Source organism: Muscardinus avellanarius (genome assembly GCF_963383645.1).
Source record: "Muscardinus avellanarius genome assembly, chromosome: 2".
In the NCBI taxonomy this organism is placed as follows: Eukaryota; Metazoa; Chordata; class Mammalia; order Rodentia; family Gliridae; genus Muscardinus; species Muscardinus avellanarius.
In genome coordinates, this window is record NC_137787.1 from 138,874,345 (window position 1) to 138,894,819 (window position 20,475).

Consider the following 20,475-nt stretch of genomic DNA (forward strand, 5'->3'; position numbering starts at 1 on the left):
CTTGCTAAATTGCTGAGAGCCTCACTTAATAGCTGAGGCTGGCTTTAAACCTGTGCAATCCTCCTGTCTCAGCCTCTCAAGCTCAGGGATTACAAGCGTGTGCCACCATGCCAGGCTTACCATCAGCCCCCCATCTTTTTTTTTTTTTTGAAGCAGTATTTCGCTAGGTTCCCAAATCTTGTTATATTGCTGAAGCTGCCCTTGATGTGCAATCCTCCTGTGTCAACTTCCCAAGTAGGGGATTATAGGTATGCGCCACCACACCTGGCTCACATTTTCTCTTTTGAATCTAAACAAATCCATATTTGAATGCTGACTCTCTATTCCAAAAATTGCCTCATACATTTGCTTTGGGCACATGAAGTTGAAGGGACTATTGAGTCATCAGATTATAGCAACATTTATATACATTTTATCTGCTTGGATTCTGACAAAACTAAAAATGAGTTTTATTCTATTTCTTATTTTAAAATGATAATATATCTAAAAGCATTTGTAAAACGGATCAACCTATATAAAGTAACTACACACATGTAAGGTATCGTAAGGGTAAGAGCTTTTTACTGAAATTATAAGTATTTTCTTGGCATGCACACTTCTCTTTTCCCTAGGGATATTTGGTCTCTTGGCTGTGTTCTATATGAACTCTGCACACTCAAGCATCCTGTAAGTATGTTAACCAGTAATGAAGTCATATAAATGAAATTAACTTGTAGAAGAAAAAGGTTAATGTTTGGTTTTATTAGAATGTTAAAAATTATATGGGTAGCAGGTCATAGTCTTGTGCCTGTAGTCCTTGCTATTTGGGAAGCTTATGAGAGGTTCTCTTGAGCCTAGAAGCTTGAGACCAGCCTGGGCAACTGAAAGAGGATGGGGGAGAGGGAAATGATGTACATTCACAAACATACCAAAGTCAATCATTAAGCCAAACATGAGAAGGAGGGAGAGGGGAGGGAATGGGGTTGGAATTGGGGAAGGGCTAAATGAGTGATGTGTGCACACATGCTTTTACCATCTTGTACTTCATTAAGATATATGTCTACAATGCACCAATAAAAAGAAAAAAAATTTAAAAAGATTTTACCATTAAAAACTGTGTGTGTATGTGTGCATGTGGACAAGTTATATAAAAATAGGATAGAATTATATGTTCTGGTATAGAAAGATATCCCAGTAATATTGTAAGGTAAAATGTCCAAATTGTAGAATAGTATATGTAGCATGTTTTCATTAGTATATATATATATATATATATATATATATATATATATATATACACACACATACACACACACACACACACACACACACACACACATATATATATACACTCATTCATACATATACATACATACAATTTAAAATAGAAAGGAGGGACAGAAATAAAGATATAGACACACCTTGGCAGTCCATGGCTTGTCAGAAATGGCCCACAGAAGCACCATCTCAAGGGGATGCCCCTAAGAAGGAGGGGCCAGGCCAGAGACTCAGGTACAGAGGGATACAGGCATACCCCCACCTCTCCTCCAAGAGTGCAACTCCCATATAGCCACTCCCAGGCAACCAGAGAGAAAGGACAAGAGGTGAGAGAGGTGGAGGGAGAGAGGAAAGGAGGGATGGGGGAGAGAGAAAAGAAAGAGATGCAGAGCCAAAGAGAGATTTGGGGATGGGTATATTTTTGCCACTAGACCAGACTAAAAGGGAATGAAAAATCTCATGTCCCGGCAGCAAAAGGAAAAAGAACCTGAGACAGAATCTGTAGGGAGCCAGGCACAAGCTTCTAAGATTCTTCTCCCAGTGGCCACACAGGATGTGCTAAGATCTCCAGGAGCAAGTTATGATGAGTGTGAAATGTTATATCCAAGGTAAATTTATTGAGTACCCCGTATCCAGGTTTTCAGTGGAGACTGGTCACGTAGACATCATCTCTGCCTGGTACACACCAAATTCCACAGTCCCAGAAACAAATGAGGTGTTCAGCATAAGTCATATTGTTTGCACAAATAGTTTAGGCAAAGAGAGTCACTCTTAAGCATTAGGGAATAGTGGAAATTCTCCTCAAGTCTATGTTCCTAGACATAAGCCAAGGGCTGACCCTGTAAACAGGCCTTTCTAGGAATAGCCTGCTGCCAACTCTTTTCTATGCAGTTGTCATGATCGTCGTTGTTGTTATTATCATCAAAGGTTACACATCAAATGCCTGACCAAAACCTTCATCTGTATTATCACACTATGATGTTGATTATTATGTATAAGTAACTGATGAGTTCATACAGTAGAAGATTTTCTACTTTATAAGGAGGTTTGGAGGAAATATTTATACTAATTCTTTAAAAGTCAGTATAATCTCAACTGTAAAATATACTATTTTTGAGAAGACTGGAAGAAATATACCTGAGTGGTAAAATTATGCATATTTCTCTGATTGTTTATAATTTCCTACACATTCCATTTTTTATGAGTCAATATTACTTGGATAATAAGAACACATTAAAACTAAAGAAAACTCTTTTTTAGTTTAAGAGGTTGAAAGTAGGGACTGGGGTATTGAGCAGTGGTGGTATACATGCTCAGCATGTCTCAGGCCCTGAGCGTGATCCCAGCAACAAAAACTAAAACCAAACCCTTTGGAATACTTACTGTTTTAAGGCCAGAATCCATCTTCTCAGACTTCCTTATTGCCCTGTCCCTGCAGTTTGAGGGTAGCAACTTACACCAGCTGGTCCTGAAGATTTGTCAAGCACATGTTGCCCCGATATCACCAAGGTTTTCTCGTGACCTGCGGTCTTTGATAACTCAGCTCTTTAAAGTTTCTCCTCGAGATCGGCCATCTATTAATTCCATTCTGAAAAGACCCTTCTTAGAGAGTCTTATTGCCAAATACTTGACTCCTGAGGTGAGTTTTGAAGTGATTCTGTTTGTATTCTGGCAGAGATTTTGGCTGGCAGGTCCTTGACGCTTGTGTTGGGTTTCAGATCATTCAGGAAGAATTCCATCATGCCCTCAGACGCAGAGCAAGGTCATCAGTCTCACCACCTCCTGGGAAAGTGGTCCAGGGTAAGAGTGATTTAATCATGCAATCAAAGAAGGGCTCTGAGAGTCGTGTGCATGTATTTTTCTGTCACTCTACCCCCAATATGATGTAAAATTACAATGTACCTAATAATAATAATAATAATAATAATAAGAAGAAGAAGAAGAAGAAGAAGAGGGAGGAAGAGGAGGAGGAGGAGGAGGAGGAGGAGGAGAAGAAGAAGAAGAAGAAGAAGAAGAAGAAGAAGAAGAAGAAGAAGAAGAAGAAGAAGAAGAAGTAGAAGAAGAAGAAGAAGAAGGAGAGGAAGAGGAAGAGGAAGAGGAAGAAGAGCACTGATAGAGCTGGGGGTATAGTTCAGTAGCAAGCAATTATCCAGTATGTGTGAGGCCTTGAGCTCTAACCCCAGAACTACAAAAAAATTATGATTATGATCCTTTTGTATTCATAACTATGATATGACAATTGGGTTTTACTCCACTGTGTGCTATGTTAGCACATTACCTATGTAGCATTTGTGTATGTGTGTGTGTGTGTGTGTGTGTGTGTGTGTGTGATCCTGGGGATAGAACCCAGGGGCCTCTACCTCCAGGCTACACCCCTGACCTATTTTATATTTTATTTTGAAATAGGGTCTCACTAAGTTGCTGAGAACCTCACTAAGTAGCTGAGGCTGTCTTCGAACCTGTGTGATCCTCCTGTCTCATCCTCCCAAGTACTGGGATTACAAGCATGTACCAAGAGACCGGAGGATCGTGGTTCAAGGCCAGACTCAGCTACTTAGTGAGGCCCTTGGCAACTCAGTGAGACCCTGTTTCAAAATAAAGAATAAAAAATAGGGCTGGGGGTAGCTCAGAGGTAGAATGCTCCTGGGTTCCATCCCCAGTACCACAAAAAACAAAAACAAAAAACAAGTGTGCACCACCATGCCCAGCTCCTGTGTAGCATTTTTAAAAAGGTGTTTATTACAAGTGCCTCACCCACTGAGTTATAATATATGGCTGGCAATATTACCAGGGAACTCCACAAAATATAGTGAACACAGCTGGACATGATGGTGCATGCCTGTAATCCCAGTACACAGGCAGCTGAGACAGGAGGATCAAAGGTTTGAGGACAGCCTCAGCAACGTAGTGAGACCCTGTATCAAGATAAAAAGTATAAAGGGTTGGGGGGCATAGCTCAGAGGAAGAATGCCCCTGAGTTCAATCCCCAATGCCCCCAAAAAATATTGAACATGAACATTTAGAAGACATGAACAACGTAAACAGGAGAGAAAGTACCTGGACCGACACATGGCATCTAGTGGGTGTGCTGGAGAAGTGTTTATCTAGCCCAGGATGACCTGGGATATTCAGCTCCTTTCTTCTCAGTAGTCAGGAAACCTTCAAGAAGCTCAGTGTGCTGATAGAGCTGTTTCAAGAGGTTGAATCCGGACTTAACTTTTGTGGTGGGAAGGGATAGCGTGGGAGAAGGCTCACAGACAGATGGGAGATGATGAGATGAAACTTGATTCTGAAATGGAGAGAATGGGCTGGTAATTCAGATTCCTCTTGCATAGAGTTGAGGTGTAGCACAGTGGTGCAGTGTGTGCTTAGCATGCACAAGGCACCGGCTTCTATCCCCAGCATTATAAATCAACGACAACAAAAAGAGTTCTCTCGCAAAGGCCCATTTGAACCAAAGTTAGGATCCTGGAACTAATTGAAAACAGTGCGCATTCCAAAGAAAGCAAGAAAGAGAGTACAAATGTAGTCATGGTGTGGAGAATCAGCCGAAACTCTGAATGCGTGTGTTGGGGGAGGGTGTCGCACATTAAGGAAGAGGTAATGACTGAGTCCACTGAGGCTGTCAAAGTCAGAGCAGTATAACTGAGCCATAACCAAATGTCTGCACTTATAGGATCAGTAGCTGAAAATCTCTTCAAGGTATCTGGTAGGAAAATGGTATCTGATATAATAGAGAAACTACAAGTGAGGACAGTTATAAAAGGAAAACATGTAAGACTCTTTGCCATATTTTATTTGATTTCAAGTTATCATATCAGTCTAGACTGAGAACATCCAGAGAACAGAAAAGCAGAAGATGAGAGAAAGCATATTGTCTACTTCTCTGATAAAGAAAAGAACAAAATTTAATGGAGACCAAAACAAACAGAAGACATACTCATACATTTCCAACAATAATGCAACAAGATGGTGTGGCCTGATAACCCAAGCTCTCATCACCATATTTAATTCCTTTTATCATTACTTCATGCATATTGTTTCTATAAATGTTAACATTAATTCCTCATTTTAAAAAAAGCAGTGTTATGTGGTTGCGCACGCTTGTAATCCCCGCGCTTAGGAGGCTGAGACAGAAGGATCGCGTAGGTTCGAAGCCAGCCTCAGCTACTTAGGGAGGCTCTCAGCAACTTAGTGAGACCCTGTTTCCAAATAAAATATAAAATGGGTCTGGGAGTATAGCCCGGAGGTAGAAAGCCTCTGGGTTCCACCCCTAGTACCCCCCCCCACACACATACACACACACCAGTGTTATTTATTGCTAGAGTAAAAGGACCCTAGGAAGAATGGGCTTTTCCATTCAAAGATGCAGCATAGTGATCTTTCATCAGCATTTCTCTCACTGTGTATACAGTATTTCTGGCTAAAGTAAAGTTATTGTGTTATGAAATGCAGCTTATGTTTGTATTCTTGCAAATAGCAATATTCAAGAGGTGTAGGGAGAGAAAACTAAAGTTGTTTTATTTTGGTTAAACAAGATTCTAAAATACAGAGAGCGAGATTCCAGGGAAATTTCCCACCAAGATCAAGGATATCGATGCCAATTAAAAGGAAGGATGTATTATACAGAAATGAATGGCAGCCGCCAGCTGGAGCCCAGAAACCCATACCTGTGAGTTGTGCCAGATTTTCCCTCTGGTTCTCTAGCTATGGTATGCTCTAACGAATCAGCCTGCACATGTTCATGCAGTACAAGTTAATTTGGTGTCCACTAATTTTATACTTAAAATCAGTCTGTAATGAGCATTAAAGTGTTACTTCATTCTAGTGGTTTTATATATGTTTTGTATACATTTTCTTTTCTATGCAGGGATTGAACCCAGAGTCTCATGTGCGGTAGGTAAGCACTCTACCATTGACCTATATTCCTGGCTCTAGTTGTTATATTTTTAAAAATAATGAATGCAAGCCGATTATGGTGGTGCATTCCTGTTATCCCAGTACTTGGAAGGCTGAGATACAAGAATTGCAGGCCTTCAACAACTTATTAAGACCCTGTTCTTAAAAAAAAGAAAAGAAAGCCGGGCGTGGTGGCACACGCTGGTAATCCCCGTGCTTGGGAGGCGGAGACAGGAGGACCATGCAAGTTGAAGCCAGCCACGCTGGCTTAAGAGACCCTGTTTCCAAATAAAAAATATAAAAAATAGGTCTGGGAGTGTAGCCCGGAGGTAGAAGGGCTCCCAGGAACCCCAGTACCACAAAAAAAAAAAGAAAAGAAAAGAAGGAAAGAAAAAGAAAGAAAGAAAGAAAGAAAGAAAGGAAGAAAGAAAGGGCTAGGGGATGTAGTTTGAAGGTAGAATGCCTCTGGGTTCAATCCCTAGTACCACAAAAACAAAACAGTGAATGCCATATTTTTTTACAATTTTACATTAGTTTTTATAATTGAAAAATTTCTAATTTCTTTGTATAAATAAAGTTTCCCTGCATAGGATAAGTGAGTCACATAGAAAGAGAAAACACTGCATTCCATATTCTTTTATATATATATATATATATATATATATATATATATATATATATCTGAGTTTTTATTATATAGTAATCGATATTTCTCAAGGAAGTTTTTATGCTTAGTTTTTGTATCTACTTCAATGGAGTGTTGAATCTTTTAGGTCATGCTAGGGAAATGCTTCTGAAACATAAATGACCAAGTGCCCATTACCTTTTTTTTCCATTTTGTAGTGCTGGGATCAAACCCAGGGCCTTGTGTATGCAAGGCAGATACTAACACCCAGCTATATTCCCAGCCCCACATAATTGTATGTCTCCCCCCACTCCATCCTTTCTTGTTTGCTTTCTTATGCTGGGGATTGAGTGCAAAGCCTTGCACATGCTAGTCAAGTGCTCTGCCACTGAACTACATCCCTACTCCTAGAGTACCAATTGGAAGTATATTTACTAAATGTTTACTTGATATATAGATATTTTGGAAAATGTGTTGGCCCATAAACAGATTTCTGAATGATTGGCTTAAATTATTGCCTCCTCCCTATTTTTTAATAAATTGTAGATTAACTCAAAGAAATGGGAAAAATATATTGGGATACAGAATACCCTGTATCAGGCCTATAGGAGAGAACACATCTAAAAGATTTATTACCAGCATCCAAACCAGGGAGTCTGCCCGAATCTTCACTGACTTAATTTGGCTGTTGCTTGCTTAAGAAATAAGCAAACATTATACCTGGCTGGGTAGCAGTGAGCAGCTGCAATCCCTGTATTTAGGAGGCTGAGATGTGGAAATCAGGTTTGAGACCAGAGTAAAACCCTGTTCAAAAAAAGGGGGCTGTGAATGCTCAAAGGTAGAATGCCCCTGGGTTCAATTGCCAGTACAAAACCGAAAAGCAGAAACATCTGGGCACAATGGCAGATGACTGTAATCTAGTAGGAGGTTGAGACAGAAGGATTGCCACTTAGAGGCCAGCCTTAGCAACTTAGTGAGACTCTGTTTCAAAATAAAATAAATAAATAAAATGGGGCTGGAGGTATGGCTTAGAGGCAGAATGTCTCTAGGTTCAATACCCTGTACCAAAAAACACCCTCCTCCCAAGCCCCAGTAAACATGGAAAAAGGAAAAGTGAATTTTATGTAATTTGATTCTCTGGTTCCACAAAAGTGATAGCAACTTATAGAGTCAAAAGTTGGATGATTTATGTATGTAGATTTAGTTAAGCTGTGTTTAGCCAGAGAATATGTCAGTCTTGATTTCCTTGGCTTCTGTCCCCAACACAAGGGAGTATTTATTCTCAGCATGAGGGAATTCAGGAGCTCTGTTTAAGATTTGAGGGTGGATTTAGTTAGGAGAACTGTCAAACAAATTGACATACTTTTTAATCTTTTTGTTGTTGTTGTTACTGGGGATTGGCTAGGGATATTCTACCCCCCAGGCTACACCTTCAGCCCTATTTTTTATTCTTTATTATTTTGAAACAGGGTCTCACTAAGTTGTGGAGGGCCTCACTGAGTAGCCGAGGCTGACTGTCAACCTGTGATCCTCCTATCTCAGCCTCACAAGTACTAAGATTACAAGTGTGCACCACCACACCCAGCTATATTTTCTAATCTTTTGAACCACTGCGGCCAGTGCAATGAAATAAATGGATCTGTACAATAACTACCTTGGATGTCCTGATGACTGACTGAATATTAGAGAAAACCCAAAGAAGCAGGTTATTTCTCTCCCATCTTTTTGTTTGTTTCTATTTTCCAACAAGTAAATTAGTATTGCCTTCTTCCAGGTCGTATATGGGTGAAATCATAAACCAAACAAAGCTACTTTTCACTTTAAAAGATTTAAAAACTAAACATATCATTTATGTTTAGACTAAACAACCATATTTTATACATACACCTTAATATTTAAATAGAACTATATAAAAGTACCATTTAAGTAGATTAAAGATGGTCAGATATCTACAGTTCCATACAGTTTAATCCAACATGTCTGTGAGCCTAGACAGTATTAAAAAGAACAAAGAATGTAGAGTGTCATTTCTTTAGAATGGGAACATTTCAGTTTTAATCATTTATCTGGTATTCTTACCCCCAGCTGCCTAGGTGTTCCAGTGGTTTGACTTTTGTCTCATTAGCGGCTGTTGTGTAGGCACACTTGTCACATTTAATGTTAAGTTCAGGATGCTTCCTCTTTACCGTAGCATCTTGACTGCCTTTTTTTTTTTTTTTTAAACTTGGTCGGATTCTCATCTTCTGGTTTACTGATTGCTGCTCAGTTCTAAGATAAGACGAGCTTGTGTCTCTGGTTTTCCTCCTCTCTGTGTTCTGGCTGGAATAGGTTGGGATAGTAAAATTCCTGTCCCAGCTTGTGTAAGACCTTCCTGGTATTTCCTTAGGAAGAGTGACTCAGTGACTCTGCATCTTCTTTTCTTCAAACCAGGAGGCCATTTTGCATTTACTCGATTTATCAGAATCTGATGACACAGGAGAAGAGGTTGATTGCATTGAGGGTCCAGAGGAAGCGTTCCTAGTTTGGGGAGCAGGGAGACGTGAACTAGGCTCAGGACTGGCTTATGTGATGGGAAAGAATTTCAGGCGGGCCATGGTGGCGCACACTTGTAATCCCAGCATTTGGGAGGCTGAGATAGAAGGATCACGGTTCTCAGCCAGCCTCAGCTACTTAGTGAAGCCCTTGGCAACTCAGTGAGGCACTGTCTCAAAATAAAGAATAAAAAGCAGGAATGGGGGTATAGCTCGGAGGTAGAATGCCTCTGGGTTCCATTCCCAGTGCTGCAAAAATAAAATTAAGAATTCCAGAATAAGCCAGAGACATAAACTTGAGATTTATTTAGGAAAGCAAGAAATGCACATTCAAGGTCGAATGTGGGCCATCTCCAGTGCAAGAGATGCATTTTGGGGGTTCCTGGCTATTCTTTTAAAGGAAACTTGGTGAAAGGTGAGAATGAAAGTTATAGGAGGAAGACATCAGCCTCGGATTGTGAGCTACTTTATTGAACCTGTTCACCTGCTGGCTCCTTAGGCTGACTGTGGTCTCTATCATCTGATCAATGGATGAGCTCAAAAGTCCCCTAAACTGTAGGTGTCTCAAGATATGAATATGTTTTATTAACAGTGGAAAGGGCAATTACAGTTTTTGTTGTTGTTGTTGTTTTGTTGTTGTTAACTTTAAGATTTACAGATTTCCCAGAAATTTGGGAGAGACAGGCCTAGGGAGAGAACTGCTTTTGGGGACTAAAGGTACAAGAACTTTAGCACCAGGCTTTTATATTAAAGTTACATTTGGGTTTTTTTCTTTCCATTTCCTTTCTACATATTTCTTCAATTTCTTCTATCCTATATCACTACCAGTGTTGCACCCCCCCAAACTTGTGAGTGCCACAATAGCATTTATTCTCCCATAAAATATAGAAAGGTATAAATACATTTATAAAATCAGAAAGCAATAATTATGAGTATAGTGTCAGATCTTGGTTAGGCATTCTAACTAGCTAAATATTCTTCACACACTAGCCAAAAGTGTATGTGATGCTCATCCATATCTTGGCAAAATTATGAACTGCTGAGCCAGACATGGTGGTACATACCTGTAATCCTAGTACTTGGGAGGCTGAGATAGGAGGATGGCAGGTTCGAGTCCAGCCTCAGCAGTTTAATAAGACCCTCAGCAATCTAACAAGACCCTATTTCAAAATTAAAACAAAAAAAGCCAGGTGTGGTGGCTCCCAGCATTTGGGAGGCTGAGATCGGAGGATCGTGGTTCACAGAAAGCCTCAGCTACTTAGTGAGGCACTCCACAATTTAGCGAGACCCTGTTTCAAAATAAAGAGTAAAAATATAGGGCAGAGGGTGTGGCTCGGTGGTCAAATGCCCCTGGGTTCCATCCCCAAATCTGCAAAATAAATAAATAAATAAAAATAAAATAAAAAGGGCTGCGGTAGCTCAGAGGTAAAACATCCCTAGTTTCAATCCCCAGCACCATATTTATGTGTGTGTGTGTGTGTGTGTGTGTGTATCTATATAGAGAGATATATACACATATGTTTATATATTTGTACTATAATTACATGTGTGTGTATTGCTATACTACAATTACTTAAACTTCTGAAGTGTTTTTCAATTCTAGGATTTGAAAACGAACATTTTTGCTCTAAAAACATGTCTAGAGTAAAACTATCCTTTGAACGCTTTCTCTTGGCTATGATGGCTATCCAGTTGTTAATTGTAGACTTGCATTCTGTATTAAAAATATTTTCCTCTTCTTTTCAATGTCTCAGATAAAGCTGATAGAAAGGCCCAGACTTGCTGCAGTCTGTGGACATTATGATCTGTATTATGCTCAGCTTGACTTGTTGAGGAAGAGAGCCTGTGAGCCTCGTTGCCATCATGAGCCTCAAGGTTCTGGAGTTGAGGAGACTCGGGATCAGGAGGAAAGTCACCGCCCCGCACCTGCTCAGTGGTAATGTGGCCGTCTAACCCGAGCCCGGTCCTCTGAAAACGTCTTCCCGGGGTATCATTCTTGTTTGTTTGAAGACACGGTCTTGCTGTGCTTGCAGGATGGTCTCAGACCCCTGGGCTCAGACGATCCTCCTGCCTCACTTACCAACACTGTGCATTCTGAAGCCCTTCCAAATTCTCCTTAAAAAATGACCCACAAGGTTCCCCAGATCTTCACTTTAAACACTGAATTCACAGTCCCTTTGGCCTCCTTTTCATCTCAAGTCTGATGTACTTTATCTTCTTATTCATGGAACTATTTTACTGTAGGCAATATTCACACTCTTAAATTTTTAATATTTTTTCTTTCTCCTAGTGAGTTCCTCTATCTGGGGGATGACTAGTTATATTTGTTTCATTTACCAAAAAGATTATTAATAGGAACCATTAATAACTGAATTATTAAAATCAAATGATCTTTTGGGACAATTTAGAAGATAAAATAGATTTCATTCCGCATTTACATTCTAGGGAGGTTCAAAATGTGGCTGTATTTGAAATAGAATGAGACACTTAAATTATTTTTAATGGTAGATTTTTGTGTGTGTGGGGTATGAGGGATAGAACTGGGGACATTCTGCCTCTGAGCTACATCTACAGCCCTATATTAGTTTTTATTTGGAAACAAGGTCTCACTAAATTGCTGAGGGCCTCACTAAGTTGCTGAGGCTGGCCTCCAACCTGAGATCCTCCTGTCTCAGGCTCCCAAATACTGGGATTATGTGCCACCAGCCTTGGCTGGTAGACTTTTTTTTTTTTTTTGTACTGGGGATGGAATCCAGGGCATTCTACCTCCGAGCTACACCCACCTTGCCCTATTTTTTATTATTGATTGATTGATTGATTGATTGATTTTGGTGATACTGGGGTTCCTGGAAACCCTTCTACCTCCTGGCTATACTCCAAGACCTATTTTATATATATATTTTTTTATTTGGAAACAGGGTCTCTTAAGCTAGTGAGGCTGGCTTCAAACCTGCACAATCCTTCTGTCTCCGCCTCCCAAGCGCGGGTATTACAAGCGTGCGCCACCATGCCTGGCTTATTCCTTATTTTGAAACAGGGCCTGACTAAGTTGCAAAGGGCCTCACTAAGTAGCTGACACTGGCCTTGAGCCTGTGATCCTCTTGTCTCAACCTACTAAATTCTGGGATTACAAGTATGTATTACCACACCTACACCTGGCTTAGATTTTTTAAAAATTTACTCTGTAACAAATTTTTTTTCCTACACTGTTGACACCCACCAGAGGCCTAAAACTGTGTTTGAAAGAGCTTTTTTTCTGTTTTTGTTTTGTTTTGTTTTTTGCTGTTAAGTGCTCTACTACTGAGCTACACCCACAGCCTGGGAGTTTTGTTTGTTTTAATGTTTTTGTTTTCACTTTTTATTGTTGCTCAGGGTTGGAAATTTGCTAACTTTGGTTATTTATTTTTGATTTTGTGTTTGTGTGGTGCTGACACTTAAACCCAGGGCCTCATACATGCTAGGCAAGGGAAATTTTAGATGAATAATGAGAAATATAAGAGACTACAGGGTGGTGATCTAATCATTTGTGAAAGAAAGAGTGGAAAAGGATGATTTCAGAAATCTACAGTCAGAAAATCAGACATTTTATCTTTAAAAATACTGGATTCTACTGTAGTTTTATCCATATCATAACATATTTTAATTATGCTTATGATAAAAAATTATATGCTCCATTAGTTCAAATTATAACGTCTATGTGGGACTTAATTGGTGAGAGACACGTATTTTATATGTGAACTAGGAGTAACCACAAAACACCCTTTTTCTTTTCTTATCCACTGGGAAATTGTATCTTCCACTCTTTGTCTAGATAGGAGAGCTGCCAAACTATCAGAGATTTTGATTATGTTGCATAATTTTATCTCCCAAGCTCATACATGAAATGATAGAATGTCCTTCTCTTCCCTACACGTCTGCCCATCATAGCCCCATCCTACTGTATCCCAGGATGCCCCTCTGATTATCAGTAACCTCCTCATTGTTCTACACCCTTTCCCTACTCCCTTCCCCACCCTAGTTTTCTCTCTGCTGGAGCTACAATTCCAGGTCATAGGACAGAGGAAGAGGACCTTGTACAGAGCTGGGGCAGGGAAGGAGGGGAGAGATAGTTTTTCTAGTGAAGATAGTGTTGCACAAGCCAGTTTGCTTTTTGTAAAGATTCAAGGGATAAGTTCTAGGATTTACCCCTACGTGTCAGGCAGTGGCCAAGGACCTTCACAACCCTACATCAACCCTGTGACATGTGTCCATTTTTTATAGACGAGGAACTAAGACCCAGAGACCTTAACTAGCTTGTCATTTATCATACTTTTAAATGACTGATTATTAACTTCATTCTTTGTAAACTGGGAACTGCTCTTCATGATGTTCCTAAAGGAGTGATTTACAGAGTAATATTCTGTCTTTGGAGCCCTAGAAGTTATTGGTATTCCAAAAAAACCTATCACATAGATCGTTCTATGATTTGAAATGCAGTCGTTTTTATTTAGCGACCTGTAATTACAGAAATTTTTTACAAGACATTCTGCAAAAAAGATAGCGTGTGTGTATGTGTGTGTGCACGTGTGCACACACGTTTATGTGTGCTAAAAATACGGATAGAATATAGGTATAAATGTAAAAGTGGTTTGACCAGAATCAACCAGAATTGTGTGGACAAAATACCTTAAAGCTTTTGAGAGGCAACTAAACCATCATTTCCTTATTCAGGAAGCACTTATGTGCCAGTGCAAAGGAAAAGAGATGGAACCCATCCTGCTTTCAGGAAGCTCATGGTGTGAGGGAACAGACAGCAAAAACTGCAGAGGCCGGAGCGACACACTAGACTGGAGGCCACACAAAGCCTCAAAAGGCCTGGGCCTGCCCCCATCCTGCCCCAGCCCATAGTAGACTATGGAGTCCTGCCCTGAAGGAAAACCATTAGATCAGAGGACCCCTTAACCCTTTCTGTATCTCCAGTTGTTATCTTTCCCTCCCTCCTTTCTTCCTCTCCCTCCCTCCCTTCTTTTCTTTTATACTAGGGATTAAACCCAGAGATATTCTGCCTCTGAGCTATACTCACTCACCATTCCCTTCCTTTCCCTTCCCTTCTCTTCTCTTCTCTTCTCTTCTCTTCTCTTCTCTTCTCTTCTCTTCTCTTCTCTTCTCTTCTCTTCTCTTCTCCCTTCCTTCCTTCCTTCCTTCCTTCCTCTTTCTTTCTTTCTTTCTCCCTCTCTTTCTTTCTTTCTCTTTTTTTCCTTCGCAGGAAAATCACCTCTCTAAATTACTGTGCTGCTCTGAAAGCTGTGACCCTCCTCTCTCAGCCTCCCAAGCACGGGGGTTACTTGGTTCCACTTTTCTCTTTATTCCACCTTCCCCTTGATTCCAAACATTTTCTCTCTGAATGTTAACATTCTGTAATTTTGAACTATATTTCCTGAACCTGCAACTTCAAGCCCAGGGTGAATTGTGCATCTCGTTATTAAACTGGAAATCCACTTGTCAAATTAATGTCTGAGACTGGCTAAAATTTCTACTCAAGCTGAACATGTATATTTCCTAAGGCCGGCTGAGTATCTCCAGAGGAAATTTGAAGCTCAACAATATAAGCTGAAAGTGGAAAAGCAATTGGTGAGTAAAATACTAAAATATGGAAGGCAATAAAAAATTTCCTAGTGGTTTCTCTGTTCACAAATATCCATGGGTCCTTAAGTCAAAGTTCATTCCACTAGAAAGAAGGGCAAGACTACCCTCCTTTTGCCTCCAGTTTTAATTGTTGAAGAAGAATAATGGGAGCAGGCATGAAACAGAGTCAGGGGAGCCTGGTTTTGTCCCTGGATCTATCACTTGCTGTGTGACCCTGGGCAGTTCATGTAACCTTTCTGAGTCTCAGTTTCCTTGTCTGTCTGTCTATCTATCCTCTATTTATTTAGCAGTGTTGGGGATCCAACTCAGGGCCTTGTTTCTATTTTTGGGGGGCCTTCCACCTCTGTGCTACACCCCTGGCTTACTCACTCACCGTTCCCTTCTCTTCTCTTCTCTTCTCTTCTCTTCTCTTCTCTTCTCTTCTCTTCTCTTTTCTTCTCCCTTCCTTCCTCTTTCTTTCTTTCTTTCTTTCTTTCTTTCTTTCTTTCTTTCTTTCTTTCTTTCTTTCTTTCCTTCTCTCTCTCTTCAAACCTGGCTGGCTTCAGACCTGTGCGATCCTCCTGTCTCAGCCTCCCAAGTACTGAGATTACAAGCGTGCGCCACCATGCCCAGCTCCCTAATTCTATTAAAGACTTTTTTACGCATTAAAAAAATGATTATCATACTTTATTTGAATTGAAAGTTAATCCTGACCCTGAAATTCTGGGGTTGAGTGAATCCCATGGCACGTGTCCCATTTGTATTGTCCTTATTTTGTACTGCTTAGGAGTTGTAGTCCTTCCTCTACCTAGTCATATGCTCTGGGTTGATAAACCTGTACAGAGCTTTAATTTCACAATTTTAACTTATCAACTCAGAGAAAAATCTAGATGTCTCAAGTGATAGCATAAAACATCAACTGCTTAGAATAAACACTCTGCATATTTGAATTAAAAATTGTTTAGTGCATCATACTTTAAGTGAAAATTCCACTACTTACCATAAAAAGCTTCCAACTGCTAAGTTTGCTTGGTGATATAATTCTTGTATATCAGAAAAAGTCAAGGTCAAATCGGAAGATATTTATGACATGCAAGGGTGCTTTACAAATGATTTCATTCATTAAATAGGGTCTTCGCCCATCTTCTGCTGAGTCGAATCGCAACCTGACACAAGAGCTAAGAAGGCACAGAGAAAAGCCTGGGTACCAGGAGCTGCAGTTTAAGAAAAACGAAATGAAGGACCAGGTGAAAACCAAGCCCTCTCCAGGGCCAGCTTTAGGGCGTCCCTGGCACAGGGACCTGTAGCACAGGGTCCTGTAGCAGGCGTTGCCTCTCTGCGCCTGAGAGGGCGCTGCTGCACACGCTCAGTTCGTAACGCACCATGGTGGTTTAGGGGATGCAGAGTTGTGCATGCCATTTTCTCAGAGAATCCAGCACAGCTAAGTTCATAAGGCTTTTTCCCTAGGATTGAAAATATAATGGTTCATTGGTAACATAATTGGGGGTTTTATTAGTTTCCTGGTTCGGCTCTAACAAAATACAACCAAGTGGATGGCTGGAAATAGCAGAAACTTTTGTCCCACAGTTTGCAGGTGCAAAGCCCCAAATCAAAGTGTTGTCCATCCCGCATCCCCATGAAGCCTGTGGGGGAGCCCTCTTTTCCTCTTCTGAGCTTCTGGTGGCTTGTCAGCCATCTTGGCAGGCTTGGCTTGGGGGGACGTGACTCCAATCTCTGCCTATGTGGTGTGGCTTTCTCCATTTTTCTCCATCTTTGCATGGCTGTCTACTAAAGGAACACCAGCAATACTGAACAAGAGGCCTACTCCACTCCAGCACGACTTAATTTTAACTAAGTACATCTGCAGTGTTCCTATTCCCAAATAAGGTCACATTCTGAGGCTCTTTGGGGGAGTAGGACTTAACACATCTATTTTGGAGAGACAAAGTTATATATAAAAGTGAGATCTGTGGAGTATCCACACATCACGAATACACTGGGGGTTATATATGAATAAGAGATCTGAATCCCAAGCAGTGTATCCCTCACAGGATGTGAAGTGCCATGGCCAGAATAACACAGGTATCATCTTTAGCAGCAACAGGTGTTCTAATGCTTATTTTATATTACTTTTTTTGTGTGTGGTACTGGGCTACACTCCCAGACCTATTTTTATACTTTTTTTAAAATTCAGAAACAGGGTCTCTCCTTTTTTTTTTTTTTTTTTTGTGGTACTGGGGTTCCTGGAAGCCCTTCTACCTCCGGGCTACACTCCCAGACCTATTTTTACATTTTTATTTGGAAACAAGGTCTCCTAAGCCAGCGTGTGTGGCTGGCTTCGAACCTGCGCGATCCTCCTGTCTCCGCCTTCCAAGCGCGGGGATTACAAGCATGCACCACCACACCCGCCTATATTACACATGTTTTTAATTGTAGGCTGTACAGAAATTATTGTCATTAAACTGTTTGCCAACATTAAAACTTTTGGATTGGCTTTGTTTTCCAGGAATATTGGAAACAGTTAGAGGAAATACGCCAACAATACCACAATGACATGAAAAAAATTAGAAGGAAGATGGGAAGAGAGCCAGAGGTAAATTCACTCTTCTAGAGGAAACTGATGATTATTTTATTTTATTTATTTTATTTTATTTTTTGGTGGTACTGGGGTTGGAACCCAGGGGCTTTCTACCTCTGGACTATACTCCCAGACCTATTTTATACTTTATTTGGAAATAGGGTCTCACTAAGTTGTTGAGAGCCTCACTAAGTAGCTGAGGCTGGCTTCGAACCCGTGTGATCCTCCTGTCTCAGCCCCCCAAACCCGGGATTACAAGCATGCGCCATCACCCCCAGTTCACAAACTGTTGATTTAGAGCCGACTAAATAAATAGGCATTCAAAGTAATTACCTTATGTGAGGGTGGAGCTCAGTGGTAGAGAGTGTCCTTAGCATACTCCCAGCCCTGTGTTCAATCCCCAGCACCAAAGAAGGACAACAAAAGTAATGATCTTTTCATAGGAAAAAATAAGGTTTTATCATAGGGATAACCGTGCAAACTTCTTTTTTAATAGGAAAGTTATCAGACCTAATACAAACTTTGCTTTACTATGCTTTACTGACGACTACACAAGATGATAAGAATATCTGATATTCTGTTAGGATGGTTGTTATTAAAAATGCTTGTTAGAGCTGGGCATGGTGGTGCTGACCTGTAATACCAGTACTTGGGAGGCTGAGACCAGGAGGATCACAGGTTCAGGATAGCCACAGCAAGTAATGAGACTCTCATCAACCTAGTGGGACCCTATTTCAAAATTTTTAAAGATAAATAAATAAAATAGAGCTGGGTATGTAGCTTAAAGGTAGAATTCCTCTGGGTTCAATCTCCAGTAGTACCCCTCCCCCCAAAAAATCATGTTAGATCGAGATAGGAGGCTCAAAATTCAAGTCCAGCCTGACAACCTTGAGACCCTGTCTCAAAATAAAAAGAATACAAAGGTCTGGGGATATAGCTCAGTAGTAGAGAGTGTTCCAGAGTTCAATTCAAAGTACAACACACACACACACACACACACACACACACACACACACACACGAGTAAATGTTCATGCCCATAAGAAAGAATAAATAGCCGGGCGTGGTGGCGCACGCTTGTAATCCCCGCACTTGGGAGGCGGAGACAGAGGATCGCGCCAGTTCGAAGCCAGCCACGCTGGCTTACGAGACCCTGTTTCAAAAATATTAAAAAAAAAATAGGTCTGGGAGTGTAGCCCGGAGGTAGATTGGGCTTCCAGGAACCCCAGTACCACCAAAAAAAAAAAAAAAAAAAAAAAAAGAATAAATAAACTCACTAGAGTTTATTGATAAATTGTGGGCAGTGGTAAGGTTCTACAGTCTATACAGTCATCAGGGGGCATAATGTATAGGTCAGTGATGGGCCATAAGATTATATTGACTAGTGATGTAGCCGTCTTATTTGTGTAAGTACAGCCTGTGATGCTCACCCAGTGATGAAGTTGCCTGACCATGCATTTGTCGGAACACATTCCTGTCCTTGATTTATGCAGTTGTGTAGGGAGAATCTGAGTGCAGTTGAGATGATACTTAAAAACCCTGTAAAGACACCACATTGGCAATTCATCCTCCCTTTCAGGAAGATATTTAGAGTTGTAGCAGATCATCACAATAGCTAGCCTGTGTCTGGAGACCTGATGTGTGAAAATCACATAGATATTTCAACACTGGAACACCATTAGTACCCAGGAACACTTCGCCTATGAAAGGCCTGCCAGCACAGCTGAAATTGACCTCTTTCCCCACCTCCTGCCCTTCCTCTCCACCCCTGAGTGCATAGGAATGAATTACTATAAGTTAACTAAGCACACGGTACAATTCTGTTCATGTGCCAGGCTGTGCACTAGAGCTTTTACATACTCTCCATTTAGTCTCCTTAACAGAGAAATTGACTGGTTCAAAGTTACTTAGATATTACAAGGAAGTCTAAATACTTACAAATATGACCCTGAGACTGGGGATGTACCTCAGTGGTAGAACACCTTGTTTAACAAGGCCCTGACTTCTATCCCCAATTCCAAAATGAAATAAAATAAAACAAAATAAATATGTACTTAAATCTGAAATCTCTTCTTTTCCTAGCAGATGCAGTTCTATTCATAATTAGTCAGAAATTGAACACATATGAAACAGTGATAGAGTAAAACTGACTATAGCCGTGCCGCATAGGAGCAACGATAAAGCTGATCAGGATGAGGGTTTTCATGGCTGAAGAGAGCAGGGCTAATGCAGCCCTGAGAAGAGTAGAATTTAGTGAGGCTGAGTTTAAGTCAGTATTCTCTCAGCTGTGACCCCAAATACCTGACAACCACGACTTAGAAGAAGGAAGATTTCTTTGCTCATAGTTTTCGAGGTTTTAGTCCCTGTTAGGCTGGGTCGGCGGAGGTCAGGGCATGGCGTGGGAAACAGAGCCAGAGGAGGGGACAAGAGAAATATATATATTTCCTGCAAGCCATACCCACAGTGACCCATCTTCTCCAGCCACACCCTGCCTGCCTACCTTGCCACTCAATAAATCCATTAATCCATCAGCAGGTTTATCCACTGATCAGAATAGAAACCTCATTATTTGACCATTTCCCCTCTGAACATTTTTGCATTAATACATAAGCTCTTCCAGGAGACATTCTATATTCAAACCATAGCATTGAGCTAAGGAAGATGTTCTGAAAGAACTATGCCAAGGTTTTCACAATGGTCTGCATGTGCCAGGAAGGGCAGCTTGGGGTGGTTCTCTCCAGAGCAGAGGTTTGGTTCATGTGGCTTATGCCATCACCAGCCTTATATTTAAGGTAGGTCTATGATGAAAAACTGAGTCTAGAAAAGAGGGTTAGCACCTCTTTTTCTTTCTGGCAGTGCTGGGGATCCAACCCAGGGTGTTGTACTTACTAGGCAAGCACTGGGTAGCAGAAATTTCTAGAAAGACTATGAAAGAAGCATGTAGGGACTACTGAATCATCCCAGAAGGAAAAGAAGCCATAA

The 20,475-nt window shown here is 40.7% G+C and overlaps 1 protein-coding gene across 1 annotated transcript in view; it reads left to right on the forward strand.

Annotated features, from left to right (window-relative positions):
• Positions 1 to 20,475, forward strand: part of NEK5 (NIMA related kinase 5) — a gene marked incomplete at both ends in the record, with an annotated part of 75,759 nt that overhangs the window by 24,372 nt on the left and 30,912 nt on the right. Inside the window, 8 exons of the mRNA XM_080689451.1 lie at positions 612 to 666; positions 2,696 to 2,896; positions 2,976 to 3,057; positions 5,796 to 5,929; positions 11,067 to 11,248; positions 14,856 to 14,922; positions 16,047 to 16,163; positions 17,423 to 17,509. Of these exons, the coding sequence (XP_080545577.1) occupies positions 612 to 666; positions 2,696 to 2,896; positions 2,976 to 3,057; positions 5,796 to 5,929; positions 11,067 to 11,248; positions 14,856 to 14,922; positions 16,047 to 16,163; positions 17,423 to 17,509 (925 nt within the window). The remainder of the gene's footprint in view (positions 1 to 611; positions 667 to 2,695; positions 2,897 to 2,975; positions 3,058 to 5,795; positions 5,930 to 11,066; positions 11,249 to 14,855; positions 14,923 to 16,046; positions 16,164 to 17,422; positions 17,510 to 20,475) is intronic.